Here is a 21,422-nt window from a genome sequence, read left to right on the forward strand (position 1 = left end):
CATGTACTTGTGGATAAGACTTAAGCATTATCCTTATCCTTTTCAATGTCACATTTTTTTAGCAAATCTACAGAGTGATGAAAGGTTTCTCCGACTCGAGTCCAGTCTGAAGAATATACAGGAAACAATGACTGCATTCAAGGGTAAGTCTGGTAAACTGGAATTTCATTTCTTGGAATTAGTTTTTGTTGTAAATATGTCAACTTTTCTTTATGGTTAAATCTGTCATCATCGTTTTCTGTATCTGAGAATTTTAGGGTATGTTTGAACGTTCAAAATATTTTTTGGAATGTGCACAAAATGGCAGGTTTCTAAATCGACGCGGCTAAAACAATCGTTCTCATTGAAATGTAAAAAATGGCATTTTTTGCTCGATTTTTTAGCAAAAAAAATACCTGATTGTGTTGGAAAATTTCTCTTTTAACCATAAGGCCACGTTGATTTGATTATATGGATGACATCCGCGCTCGCACCAATTTTCGGCCATTTCCAAAAAAAAAAAGTTTTCGACCACACAATAAATTGTGCAAAGCAGGCTTAAAATTAGCACAAATATTCCGTAGATTGAAAAAAAAGGATCAGTAAACGGATAACTAATGCCATAGAATGCCAAAATGAATCTAAAGTCAAAGAATAAGATGTGAAAAGATAGAAAGAAAAAAAAACTATTGTTGGTTGGGGTGGGTACCAGTACAGAAATTTCAGGTCCAGAGGATCATTTCCAGGTTCGGACATGAACCTGGACCTGATTGTCTGTGGAAACTTGAGAACTGGCAATACTAAAAAAAATGGTAATTGGTCAATTTTGCTACAAAGGAATCTGTTTGGTGGATTATTGGACTCCCACTGCATTTTAAAATTCCATCTCCATGTAATAAAGGCTAACTGTCTCTGTACCTTTGACTGTCGAAACTTGGTGCAATTGACTATAAACTCTACTTTGACTTCCTCTTGTTGTCTTCTTGGCCCCCCGGTTAGACCCCAAATGGCTGCCAATATAGTGTGTCCATTTTGTAATTGGCGAAACCTGTTCCTCTGTTGTTTTTTCAGGTCTGTTTTTTTCGGATTGGTCAAAGAAGAAAAAATGTTTTGCACCCGTATGATGTACTGGTCCCTACACCTAACTGTTGGAATACCATACTATGTGTGTTTAGTCCTATGTTCAACCTTCCTGGCCACTTTGATTACATACTGAAGGCAACTTTTTTTTTTTGGCCAAACTTTTTTTTATTCGCTCGCTCGCATAGGTTTGGAGTTCCCGGAGGATGTCATCCATATAATCAAATCAACATGGCCTAACCAAAAAATGGCAACTTATTATTTTCGGTCCCATGCACTGGTAATGTATTACAGGGCAGGTAACAAACGTTACCGGTAACGTTTGTTGCAACAGTAAACTTAACATTTTGTAAGCAAGGTGGGATATAAATGGCAGTCAATGACAAAAACTGTAAAGCGTCACAAAAAACGGCCATTTCTAGTCTACCAAATGGATAGTATAAACGTGGCAACCATCGTTTCCATGGTGGTAACGTTTGTTACTGAATTTGGCGACAGGCATAAACCACCTCACACAGCCTCCATCCAGGATCAGTGATGGTAGCGATCTGACGTGATCTGTCAGAGGGCCTGCGTAGCTGGATTCATCTGCCGAACAATCATTCTGGATACAGAATGGTTCCATTTGTGGCTACTATTTTAATTCTTCGTTTCTTCTCAGACGACAGCCATTTTGTAGGGGTTGAAATCCTTCCCGTGGCTATAATAATCTTCCAAGCCGTGACCCAATGTGACTGTTGTGGTGCATTTTTTGTGAAACATTACAGGGGTTGTGGAAAAACTAAGAGAACAGTGGTGTTGTCTATAATTTGCTCAATATCAAGTCGTAATGGCGGGCGACAGCATTTTTGACATTTCAATGAGAACGAGCCACAAGCGATTAAAGGAAAAAGTCCTCAGCCAATAAAATTTTCGACTTTTGCTTCTTTTCCTTTTGTGTAAAGAAATTAATATCATGTACATAACGATATAGTACCTTGTTGCTTCCTCTTAGCCCCCCCCCCTAAAAATTAAGGAACGTACGCCTGTCTATGAACTTCGTAGAGCAATTACAAAGATAAGAATCTGTAGTCACAAACTAAATATAGAAGCCGGAAGATATTCTAAAATTCCCCGTGACCAGAGGTTTTGTCCATTCTGCCCAAATGAGATCGAAGACGAACGTCACTTCGTTATGGATTGTTCTCGATATGATGATAAACGCACAGAGCTGTTCACATTACTTTCCACTTGCTCTAAAGACTTTGCTACTCTCTGTTCGATAGATAAATTCAAGTACATTCTGGGAGGCGATAATCCACATTGTGTACAAGTAGGCAAATATATCCAAGATTGTTTATACCGTAGAACCAATAGTGTAAATGACAAGCTAGACCCTTTATGTTGATGTATCCATATCATAGATATCCATATATATGTGTTTAGTTGTACTGTAAGTAGTTGTTATACATGTAGACCTTACGAAAGTCGCTGTACTTTTGTCGTGTCAATAAAGATTGTTTATGTCATCGTCCGGTCAGTGATATGACGATGACTGTTTTGAATGTTAACGAACGCTTACGAGAAGGAAATTAGTACATGTACTTGTGGATAAAACTCAAGCTTGACCCTAATCCGTTTCAATGTCACATTTTTAGCAAATCAACAGAGTAGCCTGACGAATATACAGGCATCAATGTCTTCATTCAAGGGTAAGTCTTGTAAACTGGAATTTCAATTCTTGGAATTCAGTTTTTTTTTTGTGAATTTGTTAATTTTTCTTTAGCTTGAATCTGTTATGTTTTCTGTATTTGAGAATTTTAAGTTATGTTTGAATGTTCAAAATGTATTTGGAACGTGCACAAAATGCCAGGTTTCTAAATCGACGTGGCTACAAACGATTGAAGGAAAATGTCCTAGGCCAACAGACTTTCGACTTTTGCTTCTAATCTTTTGCTTTTGTAAATAGAAATTATATGATATGATGATTTATTGTTAGAAAAAAAAGATCAATCCTTTCTTGTATTGTTTGAAAATTTGAAGCCCCTCCTGGTAGCAAAAGAGATTGTACTGGTAATATTCAAATCTCTCCTAGGAAAGATTAGAATTCAAATCTCTCCTAGGAAAATTCTCAATTTCCCTGGATTCCAATCTCCCCTGTGACATATGTATACATATATTGTTTATATATGCGAAATACCTTCACTCAAGTTCACTGTATGTCAATTTCTTTCACAGCTCAGTTTGGTGACCTTCACACACGAGTCCTGGCCCTTGAGATGAAGCAGAAGGAGATCCGAGAGGAAGACAGGACGGAGAATAACGCCTTTCGAGAACAACTGGATGAGATGGAAACTACCGTACAACCTATCGCGGAGTGTGTTCCATGTACAGCAACTTCTATTTCCACAGGACTTATGTCGGAAATCATGAGCACCGTGGACAGTCGATTAGAAGAGTTGAGCGGAGCACAGGGAGAGTCAAGCGGAGCACAGGGAGAGTCAAGCGGAGCACAGGGAGAGTCAAGTGGAGCACAGGGAGAGTCAAGCGGAGCACAGGGAGAGTCAAGCGGTGCACAGGGAGAGTCAAGCGGAGCACAGGGAGAGTCAAGCGGAGCACAGGGAGAGTCAAGCGGAGCACAGGGAGAGTCAAGTGGAGCACAAAGCGAATCAAGTGAAGAACATGAAAATTCAAGCGGAGAACAACTAGAGTCAAATGGAGGACAGGACGGGTCGAGCCCAGTCAGAGGTACACTTATCGGTACGGAAGTCTATAACTGTCAATATCAGCCTTTGTGGACGGTGGACCTGGCAGGTACCTACACAGTCAGCCGTGTCAGCATCCTGAATAAGGCTGACTGCTGTGGTAAGTATGTCATTGAAATATGTACACATGTCTGAAAAATTTCACAAAGGTCACCTTTTCACAAAGGTCGCGTTATGTGTGACCGTGGGTCAGTGTATCCGGTGATCTATGAAGGTACCAAGTCGCGGCTGACCACAGACACACGGGCACACACACACACACACACACACACACACACACACACACACACACACACACACACTCAGGCACACAGACACACCCAAAACTATATCTCACAATGGACATAAAAACAATCCAACTCAAATACACATGAAGTGGCCATGGTATCCCATTGGACCCAAAACTATATCTCAATTTTTTAATGGAGGTAAAAACAATCCAACTCCCATTGGACTGCGGTACCACATTAATTATCTCCATGAAAAATGAAGATATAGTTTTGGGTGTGTCTGTGTGTGTGTGTGTGTGTGTGTGTGTGTGTGTGTGTGTGTATGTGTGTGTGTGTGTGTGTATGAGAGAGAGAGTATGCGTTCCCGGATATTTGTGGTCAGTATAACCAAAGAAACTCTGGATGGATTACGATGATATTTGGTCTGTAGGTAGGTGTTAGGAAGACGATGGTGTAACTTATTCACAGGTGTACATTATCAAGCATAGATTATGTAAATTTGGAAGTCATTCAATTACATAATCAAACTATTTCATGGAGATATGAGGTCTCCGAACTCTTGTTCTGAATTAGATTTGTGTTACCCTTGATTTTAAAATGGTAATCTCATCTCATGCAAAACGTAAAATTATCACTAAAAAGCCATCAAAACACACAAAGCGTAAAAACATAACGTTATTATTTATCAATGAAATTCATTAATAGCTCTTACAAATCCCTCGACCGCAGCGACGACGCTAACGTACCACAGTATAGTGTTTGGTCGTGAGTTACTAGTTGTATGGCTACCTAAGGTGTGCTGTTGTTGAATTCTAATCGTTGGTAATGATAGATGTAAAATTTTGTCATCGAAATGGTTTGCAATGTGACAATCATTTCCGACGCAACGATTAAAATCTGACATCTTATAGTAGGTTATCTGATGGTGCCTATCCATGGATCCCACATTCTTGTGTTTCAGAGACATGTGGACTGTCGACGTTTACCCACGTTCCCCAAAGTGACTGTGGTGATGTGGACATAGCAAATTACGAAGGCGTCACTCTCCAGTTCTGTGCAGACGCTTGCTGCGCAGACACGGCATGCGTGTCGTTCCAACACAACATCTGGTCAGGTTGCTATTTGAAACACACGATCTGCTCAGCAGGGGAGAAAGTGTACTCGCCAGGTGGACACGTGTACGACCGGCAAGCAGGGACAGGTAAGTGTAGTTACTGTGGGCACCAGTTCTGGATTTGACGAACGGGGCTGTACATATATAACACGGGCTTGTGGTACAGTACGCGATGTACGTACATCACAATCTTGGCCTGTAGAGGCTTATCTTGCCTGGTTTGCTGTTGGGTACTATCATATAGCCAGGACAATATGACCAGATTTACCGTTGTAACAAACGTTACCGGTAACGTTTGTTACCTGTCCTGTAATGCATTACCAATGGGACCGAAAATGATAAGTTGCCATATTTTGGCTATGGTAAAAAGAGGAATTTTCCTAAACAACCAGGTAGTTTTCACTGAAAATAAAGCCGATTTATTTTTCGGCCATGAAAATGCCATTTTCGAGATTTCAATGAGAACGAGTGTCCAATCTAAGTGACGAAAGAACTAGATCATGTGACGTCTGGTTTGATTAAAGTACGAGGAAGTCTATACCGCCCGCCGTCTAGGTGGAGTGATGGCTAGCGGTGATGTATCCATGCCCACACATGCTGTTACGTACGTAGCGAATTTTTGACCGAGTTCGTGGTTTCTGAGTATGGCATCATTTCCGTGTCAAAATTTCGTATTGAAAAAGGTTCCTTAAAGAAGAGAAAATAGACGTAAGTACGTCTACGCTGCTTTGAACAAAACGTCGCTTTGGTAGGCCTGAATGGGCCTTTTGAACGATGCCCATACGTCCCCTTTACACAGATTTACAATTTCCATGTCAAAATAACGTTTTGGAAATGGGTGCCTTAAACAAGCAAAAATACGTGTACGATGTTGCAACAGGGACGTCGATAGCGTGTTACGATTTCCTGCAAAATCGCGTATCATATGCATAACAACATTGAACCAAATTTGTGTGTGCTGTAACGTTACACGCTGTGTGTTTTACGGTACGTACACCCTTTCAAATGAGTCATCTATTTGTGGGTACACATTCATTAAATCTAGTTAATTCATTAATTCTGTCTGGAGTTGGTGATTCGCTACAAATCACCCGGACGGAGGCTTGGCGAACCTTCGTGTCGTATCAGCCATACGGTGATTTACATCATTCACCATACCCCGGAGAGGCGCCACCAGGGGACTAAAAGCCTGTTGAGTCAGCATAACATGTTGTGCTGCCCCTACGGCTGTTTAATTAAAAGGCTATGGGACGAACGAACGAACGAACGATTCATTAAATCTATTTTTCAACAGGTTGTCCAATATCAGACTACGTTCCTTTTAACGGAGTTTGCTACAAGAGCTTTGTGGAAGTGAAAACGCATGACGAGGCTAAATTGACGTGTGCGTTAGATGGGGGGGATGTTAGCTATGCCGAAGGACAGTGCCACCAATACTTTTCTCGCTAATCTAGCAGAAGTAGTATGGGGTCGCTGGTTAGGGCTGGCTGACACAAACGGCAGTGGACAGTGGGCATTTGAGGACGGCCAACCCCTGACGTCATCTGACTTCTCCAACTGGCTCCCCGGTGAACCGACACCAGATAACGGTCAGGGCGGCTGCGTCGGATTTTGGGAGGATGAATCCTCATGGGATGAGAAAGACTGCAGCTTTCTCAGGGGATTCATATGTCAGATAAATGAAAGTATGTGTCTAGGCAATTCTTTCTAAGATCCTTACTGATGATCTACGATATACGTATTTCCGGTTAAAACGATATCGTATTACGTATACGATATCGCAATTCAGACGATGAATTTTCATACGGTATCGTTCTGGCATGTACATTATATTCTTTTTCTTTTGTATATTTTATCACGAAACGAGGGTAATGACGTCTGCATGTACATGCCAGAACGATACCGTATAAAATCGTCATTATTTCCATATCGTATACGTACATGTAATTATGATAATTTCAGGTACGTCTTATAACAATATCTTAGCAAAGTGAATTTGCTGCGTACAATGGAGTATAGCGAGACGATGTCGTATACGTACAGCGATATCGTTTTAAGCGGAAAAGACGTACATCGTAGACCTATTTTCGCTAATTTAAGGTACGTTTTTAGATACGATATTTTGACACGGAAATGATGCCATAGTGGCTTCAGGATCGGTTTATATGGTCTTCTCGTTGCTTCATAAAAGTAAATGACAATTTTGCTTTGCATTTTGCTTGCCTTTTATTTGCATGCAGGACAAGAGAACTTCATTGTGCGTGTAAGCCCGAGTGAGACAACCGACCAGAATGACCAGTGTGGAGAGACTTACGTGGAGACTCCGCTAGATGGACAGACAATTGTGGTGCACTGCAACCCGCCGATGTCCGGTCGCTATGTGTCCGTACTGGTTAGAACTGTGCCGGGTGGAGGTCTACGGTATCGCTTAAAACTGTGTATGGTGGAGGTCTATGGTACCGGTTAGAACTGTGAAAGGTGGGGGTCTACGGTACCGGTTAAAATTGTATGAGGTGGAGGTCTACGGTACCGGTTGATATCGTACGAAGTAGAGGTCTACGGCACCGGTTAAAAATGTGCACCTGTGAGTTATAGGTCCACGATTTTGGTAAAAGCTTTGTGAATTTCTGCGGTAAACCTGTGTGGAGTGAAGATCTACTGTTCCGGTTCCACTGTAAAGTCGATTCCTGCGTTACAAGTTAATACATGTGTTAGGTGGAGGTACCGTTTAGAAGATCTGCGACTTATATCTGGTTTATGGCATGCAGTAGAAAATGTAGTATTGTTAGCATTATGTCATTTATCGCCATGCATACGCACCTTTCGAGATTTACGTGTCAAGGTTTCAGATGTAGAGTGCGTAATTCGTTCTAGGGTAACCATACCATATATAATGTACTTATATTGTAACTGGCGTGTCGCATGCAAAGTGAGGATCACAATGATTAAATATTTTTATGTAAGTTTAATAAAAGCTTGATATTATATGCTGGTGTCTCGAAATTTGAGTTGTACAACTTATTTCTGTCTTGAGTCTGCAAACTTATTGATAACCTCTCTTGAGTGGGTGCCTATGCTGCTATACTGCACTACCACATGTACATTGATGGGTCATATTTTCTAAGAACGCAAATCCTGAGTTCCCCCGCCCCAAAGACCTGAAATTAGCGATTTTTGTCAAAAATGTCTGTCAACAAATGGTTGCCATGGCAACACGAAAAAATTGAAAACTTCTGAAAACTGTTAACTCAATTTTAGGAAAACTCACGAAAAATGGCTAAAAATGGGCTATTTTTGAGTATCGGCCATCCACAAGATTAGGTCCATGTTCAGGTCCGGACCTGGAACTAATCCTCTTGACCTGGACCGGACCTGTACCTGAATGTTCTGTACCCATCCTATCCCTAGTGATGGCGTTATTCAAGTACAATGTAGGTCAATCATCGCGCATTGTGAAAAGTCTTTATGACGTCACCCTCGAAGCCATCATGTCTATCAGATAGTAGTTGCTAGGTGGCGTTGTGATCCCATTAACACAATTGTCAGGTGAATCAAGTACAAGCTTTGCATCTTTTCTGTCTTTCTTGTTGTACTCTTAATATTTCTTGTATAATGATGACTTTAAAAAAGACTTTCATTTGAAAAGATATAAACTGTATTTTCAAGTTTATTTTCTATACGACAACATTACCGTTCTGCTTAGAGGATACAAATTAAATTACTCCTAATGTCAAATCTTAATAATGAAGAAACGAGAAGTGCAAAAGTTCATCGAACAATTATTAGTTTTAATGTGAAACGCAATGGATCAACACATAAGCGCAAAACTTGCTACTTGCAAATAAGTTCCTCATTTGAATAAAACTTTTAGCTCCTGCAATTAAAACAACAGGAGCTAATTGACTAATTTGCATTAACCGTGTCTTAGCCTTGCTATCCTTTGAAATCAAAATTGTCTTCAGCTTGATTTTGCCTTACCTTTGTTTTCTTTGGAATCCAAATTGTCTTCAGTCTGAATTGTTTTACAACGTTTCCTATTAGACATCAAAAATTGTCTTCATTCATAGTTAGAGTATAAAAGAGCTGTTTCATCCAGATCACTTCAGTGTCACTGATAAAAACTGGTGGATTCCATTTGACACGTATGACCGTTTCCAAAACCATATCCAGTTGCTTGAGTAACTACTTTTTGGTGCATTTCTCCATTAATTTCTATTCTATTTTATGTATTTGCAAATTCGTGCCCGTAGGCTAATTGCAAGGGTACAGACAGTAAAAAGTTACAAGTGTCTATTCTATACAGCTATCTTATGATTCTACTGTACTTTACTGGGAGGTTTGACTTCTTTGTTGGAGGCAGTGGCTGAGGAAAAGTCCCACGTTTTAATAATAAGTGGGTTCTATGACTTTAACAGGAATGTAGTTCTTTGAAGGTCTACTAGCTGGTGAAAGGTTGGAATTTCATGATTCAAGTCTTGACTCTCCACTAATTCCACGAATTTATATCGTCCGATTTTTTTTTCTTTTTGCTCTTAATATGCCTTTCCGAAAATCGTCAAAAAAACAAGCAAGAGTTCGCCAACCTAGATATTAGATATTCTAACCACGAAAATACTTATATGACCTTTGCATAATAATGTTCATCTATAACTAACTCGCACATGTTACAAGTATCAAATTCCTGTCCTTTACCGCTTGGGGGAATTCTGGTACAATCGTATTAATTGTGCAAATAGGGTCCATTTATACGTACAAAATAAAATCTTGAATACCAAACCTTATTCTATCTGAAAACGCTCGTCAGTGTATAAGAATTCTATTGTATATTGGTGCCCACCTGGACGACAAATGTGTGCATGTACTCATTGTATACGTATTTGTGCTAATTTTGTTATAACTTATTTGCATGGATTTCGCTAAAAATGATTGGCTACCATGACGATGCTAATGTACATAACATAGCACATGAATGAGACTTTAAGTGTACACTGTGTCTTCGACTTGAAATTGATCTGCAGTCATTAAGACGTAATCAAGGAACGTATTAGTGATGCATTGAAATTCGTAAATTAGGTTACTCGGCAGTGTCGTTGACCCTCAACGGCTAGAGCGTTGGATTCAAAACCAAACGGTTCAAGGTTCGATTCCCACCATGCCCCACCAGGCCTTGTGTTCTTTGAAAAGGCACCCTACACGACTCACTCGCCATGAGTGAGTGATGCCCACCGAACTCTTCGCCTAAATCTGTCAAAACTTTGCCGAAACACACACACACCGTTTTGGTGCGCCAGTCTGCCAACACCTGCACATCCGCCACAAGAGCCGTAATTATTTTCCTTCGCAATCTCTATTTGCTAACTTCATTTCAACATGAAACATTCAGTCGGGACTTTTCTGAGAGAAAAGGTTAACAGAAGTTCAGTAGCTAATTAGTAGGAATGTGTAGCCCTTGAAGAAGCAATTATCTTAAGGTTTCTCATATACTTCGCCTTATTGTGTGGCGGTGTATAGCTTGCGTTCACTGCTTTTCAAAGTATATTACGTCTAAATATCCCGTGTAATACCATCTCTCACTGTCTAATTGGGTCTCCTACCGAGAGCTTGGGGTCATCCACCTCTAATTATAGAGAGTCATTCCCATTCACCAATAACAGCTCAGGATTTTGAATCACTATGAAATTCCATCCAATAGGAGCTGGAAATTCTCTGTTACTGAATAAACCATGGTAACAGACTGTTCCTATTCTGACAATAATCATTAGTCCATGCCAGGACATATGCCGAAATCAACATGGATAAGGATATCCTCGATAATCTCGTTCACCATTCCTAGTACGCATGATCAGCGACAGGAATTGTGGGTAATTTGTCAAAGGTGAATGACCCCGTCTTGTAAACAGTTCTCGTCTCGATTTTGGTAACAATGCCCAGACGATTAGTTTATGTCTCAGGGGCTTTCACCTTTGACATATTACCCACAATCTCTGTCGCTGCACATATACATGTACATGTGCACTTGGAACTGTGAATGTGCTTATTGTCCTAACTTAGAGATGTTAATGTTGGTTATCAAGCTTCAATAGGTGCGTGACAAGAGGGAAAATTTAACCAGGCTGACGTCATTCTAAATGGTTCTGTTAAAATCAGGTTAACAACAGAGATTACAAAATAAGCACTGCAAGGTAACTTCATTACGACTTTTTGTACATCGCTAATACGTTCCCTGATTGCTTCCTAATTACTGTGATTTAAGTTCAAATTGAAGACAATATAGTTCCTATTCTTTTAGAATGGCCTTGCTTGCTGCACAATAGATTCCTCAGAGTAGCCAAGCATTTAAAACGCTCATGGTTACGAATAACAAACGTTGCTGAAATATATATATATATATATATATACACCTGGGTACAATCACACTGGGTATTCCAAGGGGTTACTGAGACTTGTTTTTACACCGACAAGCGTCTCAAGGCAGAACAAGGTTGGTTTGAATTCAAACATTTTTGGCGTGACCAATTCATGATAATATTCATAGATGTGGGATATCCATAGTTTCAGCGTACGTTTTTATAGGAAAGGACTTTTCTCCGAAAAGATGTGTACGTTACGTTGTATGTTTTCTTACAGGGCATCGGTGGAAATTTACTGTAAAAAGAAGGTAGAAATAAACAGTCAATAAACGATAGAAATAGATGGAGAATAGACAGTGGTTAAATGTATAATTCAATTTTTACCTTTTCGATTTATATATTTCTATCTAAATTGTGCAGTGAAATGTATTTGACCACGTTGTTTCAATTACATAGATTGAATCCCAACAAGTGGTTCTAACGTACGAATGAAAAAAAATGTCAAAACAAGTTGCCAAAATGAGGTTATGACACACAGAAAAATAGACAATTTTCTCATTCACATCTTCTTCGACTTTGGAATTGACCCTGGCATTCTCCAATATTAGTAACCCTTTTCCGATATTCTTCTTTGCAATCAAAAGCATATCACGTTATTCATAATCAGTTTGGTACAGTAAGGTCGAAACTTTTTTTAAACGGACGATATTTTCAAATCAACATTGCACTAGAAAATTCGTCACCCTCTCGATTTGACGATTGTGAACTCCCTTGACAGAAATGGCGGGAAAGTGTGCCGTAACCATGGTGATGCTGACGTGTCTTGTCGTCCTTCTGACGGACCAGAACGGTGTGTCGTCTGCACCAGCGGAACCTGAATCCGACGGTAACAACTTCGGCTCTGTTGTTAGATATTGTTTCATACCGAAATTTTATGGCAACTGTGGCGTAGTAAAAAAAAACGTAGAAAATTGCAACATGGTAATGTATTCATCCCGTCATGCTTTGTGGTATAGCATTAAAACATGACGTAAAGAGAACTACTTGTCGATGAATGCCACTATACCGACACTTATCACTTTGATTCATTTCTGTATATGAATCTATATAGCCGGTATAACCACCCTTCGGCGTACCACACCAGCAACGTTAGTGCTAGTTCTTTTTTTTAATACACACTTCTACAGTGTACATAACACAATTATTTACTATGACACAACGTTCGTTTCCTTTCACGAAAGAACTGTTTCAAAAGTAGACGAACGTCTACGAGACGGCAATTGAAATTATGTACTTGTGGATAAAGCCCAATTTTTACCCTAATCATTTTCAATGTCACATTCTTTTAGCAAATCTACAGGGTGATGAAAGGTATTCCCAACTCGAGGCCAAATTGAAGAGTCTAATGAAAACAATGACTTATTTCAAGGGTACGTCTGTGTTTCAATGATTCAATTCAGTTCTCGCTGTCAATTTGCCACCTTCTCTTTATCTGTGAATTTGTCCTTTGTAATTCTACTTCAGAATGTATTCTTTTTCAGTTAGTATTAACGTTAAAATCTGACATTTGTCTGAAGAAATTACTGTCTTATTTAAACTTACCTGAGGTCATTTTATCACAGCTAAGCAAGGTGACCTTAACACACGAGTTCTGAGCGTTGAGACTAACCAGAAAAAGATCAGAGAAGAAAACTCGAAGGAGAGAGAAGCCTTTCTAGAACGACTGGATAAGTTAAAAACTTCTGTGCAGTCGGACATGGATTCCGAAATTCGAGCTCTAGTGGAGAGACAAGACAAGCTGGAATCGGCACTTACTGCTACCAATGAGAGCTTGGAGGACTTTACGAAAGGCATCGGGGAAGACATGGTGGTATTTGCGAGCATGGATTCCAGGATTCGGACTCTAGAAGAAGGACAGAACAACTTGACGACAGCCCTCGCTGCTACCAACGACAGTTTGGAGGCTTTTGAGAAAGGCACCAGACAAGATATGATGGTCTTTATGAGCACTCTAGAAGAAGGTCAAGAAAAGTTGGAGTCGGCACTCACTGCTACCAACTACAGCTTTGAGACTGCCCTCAGTTCTGCAAATGAAAACTTGGAGATTGCACTCACCGCTTCCAACATGAACTTGGAGACTGCTCTCGCTACTTTCAACGAGACGTTGGAGTCTGCTCTCACGGTTTCCGACATAAAGTTGGAGGCTGCACTCACTATGTTCAACGAGACCTCCGAGGTGCTGGGAATGGTGGAACCGATGTTTGCGAGAGTCGAAAGTTTGGAGAACAAGGTGGCCAACGACACACAGCTGATCGCGAAGTGTGTTCCATGTACAGCAACTTCTATTTCCACATGGCTTATGGCGGAAATTATGAGCACCGTGGAGAGTCTATTAGAAGAGTCAAGTGGATCACAGGGAGAGTCAAACGGAACAAAAGCAGGGTCAAGCGGAGAACAGGCAGTGTCAAGCGGAGAACAGGCAGTGTCAAGCGGGGAACAAGAAGAGTCAAGCGAAGAACAAGAAGAGTCAAGCGAAGAACAAGACGTGACAAGTGGGGGAGAGGAAGAGCCAAGTCCAGTCAGAGGTACACTTGTCGGTAGGGAAGTCTATAACTGTAACGACACCAATGGTCAATATCAGCCTTTGTGGATGGTGGACCTGGCAGGTAACTACACAGTCAGCCGTGTCAGCATTCTGAATAGGAAGGAATGCTGTGGTAAGTTTATGTTATGACAATATTTATGTACACATATGTGGACATATGGGCGGAAACTTTGCACTAGCCTTTTTACCAACTTCACGTAGCATGTTTGACATATGATTTTCGACATTCAAAAGCATACAGTTCATCATGTCTGTTAACGATCTATAACTGGGGGAATAACGCTATATTACCATGTGACGGACAACTATAGCAGAGTAACACCTAGCGGACTATCTGGTAAATGCACGCTCAAGCAGGCTACAATGAGTGCTAATATGTTCCATTTGTTTTTGCACGTCTCATGTGGCATAGAGTACGGGACTATGGCAATGTATCTGATAAGGAATTCAATTTTTACCTTACTTGACCCACACTTAGAACAATTGGGACTTACAGAAAGTCTAGATTCAGTGCCGGATTTCTCTGAAAGAAGAAGAAATTGGTGTACATTCGAGACATTGACAGAGACGGGGGGTGAAACAGGTTATCTGCCACTTACACAATCCGTTGCTGCAGTCACGTGGCTCTAACGTCACGGCGGAAAATGCAGCATACCAGTCCAATTCTTCTAAAAACTTCGGTTACTCTAACAAAGTCTGAATCATTCTAAGTGTCTGTCACGTCTGGCTTAGTCTTTAATCAAGGCCATTAACAAACACTAGAATAGTGAATTTCTATGCTATAATCCTTGTGAATATTTTAAAAGAAGGTCTCAAGGCGTGGCGTGACGATGGCCGCTGCGGGTACGGGACCCTTGCGGAGAACGGCCGCCCTGCCGAATGCTACCCTCACGGTGTGTACCCGTGCTGCTCCGACTCTGGCTGGTGTGGCTACACCCTAAACCACTGTTACTGTTCCGGTTGTGTCGACTACAGGAACACAGTGTCAGGTACGTGCTTGGAATGTACAGAATGATGCGTAGTTAGCATGGTTAGCAACTATATGTAAAGGCGGTGACCTGACGATATATCCCCGTATACGGGTTGTAGCTTCGGCCGAGCCACAAATTTGTCCCCTTGTCCGATATGCTCTAAAAGGAAACGAATTTGAATCTCGCAAAGTGCCATTATGTGATTCCGTGAATTTACACACAAGAAAATGCACAAGCATTCTGTTTACACATTGCTGCGTCGACTTCGGCGGAGTGCACCCTAAGTCGACTACAAAAACGCGTGCGCAAGTCAAGTCAATGTTGTCAAGCGGGATCCCTGGAGCTAGAAAGCTCGATATACGTAGGTCCCCTTTCTTGTTGAGGGTGGAATTTTACTTTCTTTGATATATTGCCTCTCCAACTACCCGTTGGAACCAGTGGATTTCAGGTTAAGATAATTATTATGTGGATATCCCTGTTGGCTGTTTTGTAGATATATGGTATGAATGAAAGTTTATATATGGTGTTATGGTTGTAGTTATACCTGCAGCCTAGGGCAGCATTTACACGTACGTGTCGAAAATGCCTAAAGTTTGTGTTTCTAATGAAGGAATTCACAACGTCTTTTGTTAATACAAGTCATGTTCCTGTACTGGAAATATTTTTTCTCTCTACGCAGTGCAGTCTTGTACCCACAAAGAATTTATTTTTGCGTTAAGATTAAATCCGTTCATATACTATTTGTTAACGTTTATATATACTGTTGTTTTCATTTATCATATGAGTACCCACTGAGGAATGTGAGGTGGAATATAACGAGAGGCAAGAGTGCGGCTGGTTTGGCGTTACTCATGCGGAGTGCGCTGAACAAGGGTGCTGCTTCGATACTTTAGCTTATTTCTATGGTGGACCGTCGTGCTTTTACGTGAAAGGTGAGGGCATCAGTTGTGACTGTCTTTGTCTCCCTACCTCGCTGTCTGTCTCTCTCTGTTTCTCTCTGTTTCTCTCTGTTTCTCTCTGTTTCTCTCTGTTTCTCTCTTTCTCTCTCTCTGTCTCTGTCTCTCGAGGTCGGGGACTCGTACTAGCTATTTCATGCATAACACAAACTCATTAAATACACTGGCGGTGGATTCTATGGTCTATTAGTGATTTTTTCATTGTATCTTATTCTATTCATTTGAATCATACAACTGACCAACATACACTTTTACCAAAAAAAAAAAGAAGAATACATAACAGCACATATGACAAATACAATGTTATCATCTAAATTATCAAAATGTCACCTTTTAAAAACCATGTCTACAAAGTGCCTTCAAACAATGTTCTAGACTGTCTAGGGCACTTTAAACTCCGCTTTTAAACTCGGCTAAAAGCCTATTTTCTTACAGAATAAAATAGCCCGAAACGTAACCTGTAATTTCCAGCTCCCAAAATCCCAACATTCCCTAAGAAAAAATAAGCCATATTTTAACAAGGCATGAAAATTCACTCACTTCGCATGCCGATTTCTGTGTCATCTTTTCCAGGATGGCTGACACAGGATCCGTCCTGGGTTGTGGACTCCTCCGGTACGCCTTGGAACGGAGGGACACATGATGTCACAGACGCTTTTGATGGGAACATTGGAACGTACTGGGACCCCCAAGGTACCGAACAACACCACAACAACTGGTACATTATACTGGACCTGCGAGCGTCCGAAACTCTCACTCGCATTGCAGTCAACAACTACGGAGACACCACACATGATATTGAATCCTTCACGTTGCAAAAGTCGGCCGTTGGAAGCCCGTACAGTTGGGAGGACGTCGCGTCGGTCGATGCCGTGGAGGCAGGGACGATGGAACGACAGGAGTTCGGCGGGTTCCAGGGTACAGCGCGGTACTGGAGGTTCCTCGTCACTCGGACCCACTCGGGCTGGCAGCCGTCACTCACCGAACTCAACCTCTACAAAATCCCATCAAGTAAGAGCGAATATCATTCATATTTTTGTATCCTAAGAAATCGACACAGTGAAGCTGTACCGCACACAGCAAGGTAAGTCTGCGGTCTCAGTTGCACCGGTGTCCGTCAGTGATGTAGCCCCGTGCCGGCTGCAACAAATTTGCTCCGGTGAACTGTCAAATACGAGGAGGAATACGGGTAGATCACGGCGTCATTTGTTGCCGGTGTGACAGCGATCTCGCCCCTCCCCCCCCGTGATCTCGCCCCCCCGGGGGCGAAATCACTAGCGATCTCGTCCCCCCGGGGCGAAATCACTAGCGATCTCGCCCTCCCCGGCTAGTGATCTCGCCCCCCTACCTCGCCCCCCTTTAGCGATTTCGCCCCCCCCCCCAAAAAAAAACGGGTTTACATGACATTTTAGAAGTTGATTGGTATAAATCACAAAATGCAGTTTGAGAATGATATAAGTACACGAGTTTGATACATAACTCCATTCATAGTATCAATATTAACGTAATTACATGGTAATAAGATAGTTGAACTTGTTTCAGACAAGGAGGGTTGGGTCCCTTGTATTCCCATTATTGCATATACCTGAGTCTTGACATAAGATGTATTTCATTGTATTCACCTGTCCTCAAGCAACCTATATATCTCCAATATGAAGTCTCTACCATGAAGTGACCACAAAATAACTATCTAATGTCTTTATTAATTATGCAAATATTAGGTATTAATTAGAATATCGCACATTTTGGTATATGCACCTGGCCAAGGGATATCTTCACCTCCAACATGACTGTTTTTTCTAGTATTTAGGAACTGAGATGCATTTACCCGTGTTTCTTAAGACTGGTACTTTACCAGTGTTTGTGTAGCATTTAGCAACAGCTATATCAACTTGCGCGTAGATAGTGTTTATAATGAGAAACTATTATTCACGTGTGTTTTTATTAGTGCTTTGGAAATTTTTCCAGCACAAGAAAGAAAACACTGTGACAAATTGCAAACATATAGCTGACGTATTCCGTACCATAGACGGTGTTGATTTATACGTTCGCAGTAGCACTGTTTTTATGCCACCTCAGCTGCAAAAATTGTCTTTTTCATTTCAATGTTATGTTTGCACCGAACAATGTAGTATCGACTTTCGAGGTATGACATCTTACGGTACGGTAATAAGGTGCAACATAGGTACCAGGTAACACACCATATACATTACTCCCCAGGTGCAGTATAGTGCCAGGTAGCGCACCTGTAATATGTAGTAACCAGCTGCTTTGGGGGGGGGGGGGGGCGAAAAAGCTTAAGGGGGGCCAAAACGCTCGATGATCTCGGCCCCCGGGGGGGGCGAGATCACAGGGGGGGCGAGATCGCTGTCACACCGGGTCCCGGGTTTATCTTAAAACTGACTTAAATTCAATCCGGGGTTCGCCCAGGCCCCCAAATGCCCCGGGATCGTAAAGGAGCCACAAGGTATCCACGGGGCAACATTGGGGCCAAGCCCAAAAATGAAAAAAAGAACAGCCCGCGAACTGTCTAGCAGCGCCTTTTTTCCAATTGGGACCGTAGACTAAATAATAAAGCGTGATACATTAGAGCCCGACGTCTTTGCAAACGATCAAATATATCATTACATATAAACTAAGCGAAAATGGTACGTATTTTGTGTCCGTATTCTTGAAATGTCGACACGAAAACGATGCCATCAACATGATAAAAGAAAGATAAAACTTGAATCCAGGACAATAATCTTTACATTTTCTTTCGCCTGCAAGTTTTTTTTAATGTAAATGACAAAAGAACTAGATCGTGTGACATCATCTTAACACCTCCAAGAAGCCTATACCGCCCACCGTCCCTGTGGAATGATGGCTAGCGGTAATGTTCCCACAATGTTGTTACAGTGCTACATACGTAGTGAATTTTTGAACATGCTCAAGGTTCTAAGGGCCTTCTTTAGCAAGGGTGACTTCAGGATTGGTCTATGTCTTTTCGTTGCTACATAAAAGAATATGATGCATTTTGTTGTCTTTTATTTGCATGCAGTCAAGCGAGAAGAAAACTTAATTGTGCGAGTCGGCCCGAGCGAGATATCCGACCAGAATGAGCAGTGCGGAGAGACTTACGTGGACACTCCACTAGACGGACAGACCTTTGTGGTGTACTGCAACCCGCCGATGTCCGGTCGCTATGTGTCCGTACAGCAGTTAGTGGAGCGGTCAGACGTTGTAAAACTGTGTGAGGTGGAGGTCTACGGTACCGGTTAGAACTGTGTGAGGTGAAGCTCTACGGCCCCGGTTAGAACTGTGTGAGGTTGAGGTAACGGCACCGGTTAGAACTATGTGAGGTGTGGCTCTACGGTACCGGTTAGAACTGTGTGAGGTGGAGGTCTACGGTACCGGTTAAAAGATGCAACTTGTACATAGCTTCTGGCATTCAGTAGAAAATTATGTGGCATTTTTACGTCATTCAAATTGGAAACTGTTTTACATGGCACTATCACCATGCGTGTCTTTCCACATTTGCCTGTCGAGGTTTAAGATATAATTTCATATGTAGAGTGCGTTCTAGGGTAACCATGCTACATGTATATATGCTGGGTGTAGCCAGCAAAGTAATTTTTTGGGTGTAATATTAATAAAAGAATTGATACTACTGTACATAATGGTGCCTCGAAATTTGAGTTGTGCACCTTATTTCAGGCCACGAACTTATTGATCTCATCTCGTATGTAGTGCCTCTGCTGCAATACTAATACTAAATTTATATCAATGGGTCATATTGTCTTAAGCGCAAACCCCTCCCTCTTCCCTAGGTACATATATATAGTTCAAATCAAATATACTAATCGATTTGAACATTTGATAATGAAGTTGAACGAACTTCGAGACTTTGTGTGAAATGGTATATAGGTATACAGTGCACACACATGCACACACAAACACACACACGTACGCAAGCACGTACACACGCACGCGTACACGCACACACACACACAAACACACACACGTACGCAAGCACGTACACACGCACGTGACGCACGTACACACACACACACACACACACACACACACATAACGCTGCACACACTAATCGTCCCAACGCACTCATATGTACATGCACACACAATGCGACATATATGACCCATGCATACTTGCGCGCGCATATGCACACACACGCATCATATTTCCATCAATGTGCAAAAGGTTCATATCAATGGAGCGCTCAGTGAAATGATGACGTCGTCCATATGGTCCCAAAATCATTTATAGAATTTCTTCAGTAGACAGCTATCAATATAACGTTAATACAGTTCTCATCTCTTAAATCTACTAGTGAGAGAACAATAGAAAGTCAAAACATCAATTTATCAAGGGAAGAAACCTCAAGATGACAGCTATGCCATGTTCGCATAACCATATATCGTTGTTACGTCGATGAAGGTTAGACGTTCGGATAATGAGATATGCAAAACATCTATGACCGTTTCCAAATTCTATCGACGGTTGGTTGCAATAATTGTTGCCTTGTGCACATATATTATTGTACTTTTCGATTTTGTTCATCTCAACCTATAGCGAATTCATAATAGGCTAATCCCATAGCCCCACCTACCCCCGTGTAAATGCCAGATAAAACGTTAAAAGGGCAAAAATTTGACGGACATACAGCCACTGAGTGTCTTTGGCTTAAGTGCTAATTGTCATTCTCTGATTGGTCAAAGTGTTAATTGATATAGACAGTCATGACCGGTCTATTCCTACGGTACCGCAGGTGTGTCATACAATCACCCGCCGAGCACGTGATCACCAACCTAGACACCTTGACCCCGCACCTTCTACCTTTGCCCCCTCCGGGAAGAAACCGCACAAGTCGCCCGCACTTCCTGCTTAGCCACTTTTCATTGTTTCTTAAGTCCTTCCGATCAGCCAGCTAATCATTGTTTTTGCCGTACAAAATCTGAGTTTGAGGAATCACTGCAAAGGATGAACGACTCAGAAACTTTGGACAAGGTAGTCAAAAGAGAGGTAAGCTTCAGTTTTATGACCTATGTGCATGGCGTCTCATATCAAAGGCCATGTCATATTCATCGCATCGTACGATCGTCGGACAGAGTTTGTGCCAGCTAATCATTGTTTTTGCCGTACAAAATCTGAGTTTGAGGAAACGCTTGTATGGATGGGCGATCCAGACACACTTGTTGGGCAAGGTAGTGAAAAGAGGCGGTGTTTCAATGTATCATAAAGGTCAGGTCATATTTATCGTACGATCGACGTAGGTTGCGAACATTGGATAGTTGTGCCTGTGCCGTAAGTAAGGATTCAGTTGTCTTGCTATAGCTACAGCAAAGTCTGTCTTCAAGATTCTTGTCGGCAATCGGTTCTGTTATAGCCCCTTG

The 21,422-nt window shown here is 41.5% G+C and overlaps 3 protein-coding genes across 3 annotated transcripts in view; all 3 read left to right on the plus strand.

Annotated features, from left to right (window-relative positions):
• Positions 1-8,778, plus strand: part of LOC118413406 — an 11,402-nt gene extending 2,624 nt beyond the window's left edge. The window contains exons 2-6 of the mRNA XM_035816770.1: positions 63-143; positions 2,697-2,750; positions 3,277-3,903; positions 4,995-5,234; positions 7,388-8,778. Of these exons, the coding sequence (XP_035672663.1) occupies positions 63-143; positions 2,697-2,750; positions 3,277-3,903; positions 4,995-5,234; positions 7,388-7,614 (1,229 nt within the window). The 3' untranslated portion in view covers positions 7,615-8,778. The remainder of the gene's footprint in view (positions 1-62; positions 144-2,696; positions 2,751-3,276; positions 3,904-4,994; positions 5,235-7,387) is intronic.
• Positions 8,779-12,279: 3,501 nt separating this feature from the next.
• On the plus strand, positions 12,280-19,617 carry LOC118413401. The gene is made up of 7 exons (XM_035816763.1): positions 12,280-12,383; positions 12,847-12,927; positions 13,120-14,214; positions 14,909-15,091; positions 15,859-16,005; positions 16,603-17,040; positions 19,070-19,617. The coding sequence occupies exons 1-7, from the start codon at positions 12,302-12,304 to the stop codon at positions 19,288-19,290; spliced, it is 2,247 nt and encodes a 748-aa protein (XP_035672656.1). The 5' UTR covers positions 12,280-12,301; the 3' UTR covers positions 19,291-19,617.
• A 1,239-nt stretch (positions 19,618-20,856) lies between these two features.
• LOC118413417 overlaps positions 20,857-21,422 on the plus strand; it is a 7,521-nt gene continuing 6,955 nt past the window's right edge. The window contains exon 1 of the mRNA XM_035816785.1: positions 20,857-21,051. Within this exon, the coding sequence (XP_035672678.1) occupies positions 21,010-21,051 (42 nt within the window). The 5' untranslated portion in view covers positions 20,857-21,009. The remainder of the gene's footprint in view (positions 21,052-21,422) is intronic.

This window comes from Branchiostoma floridae, chromosome 4 (genome assembly GCF_000003815.2).
Source record: "Branchiostoma floridae strain S238N-H82 chromosome 4, Bfl_VNyyK, whole genome shotgun sequence".
NCBI lineage: Eukaryota > Metazoa > Chordata > Leptocardii > Amphioxiformes > Branchiostomatidae > Branchiostoma > Branchiostoma floridae.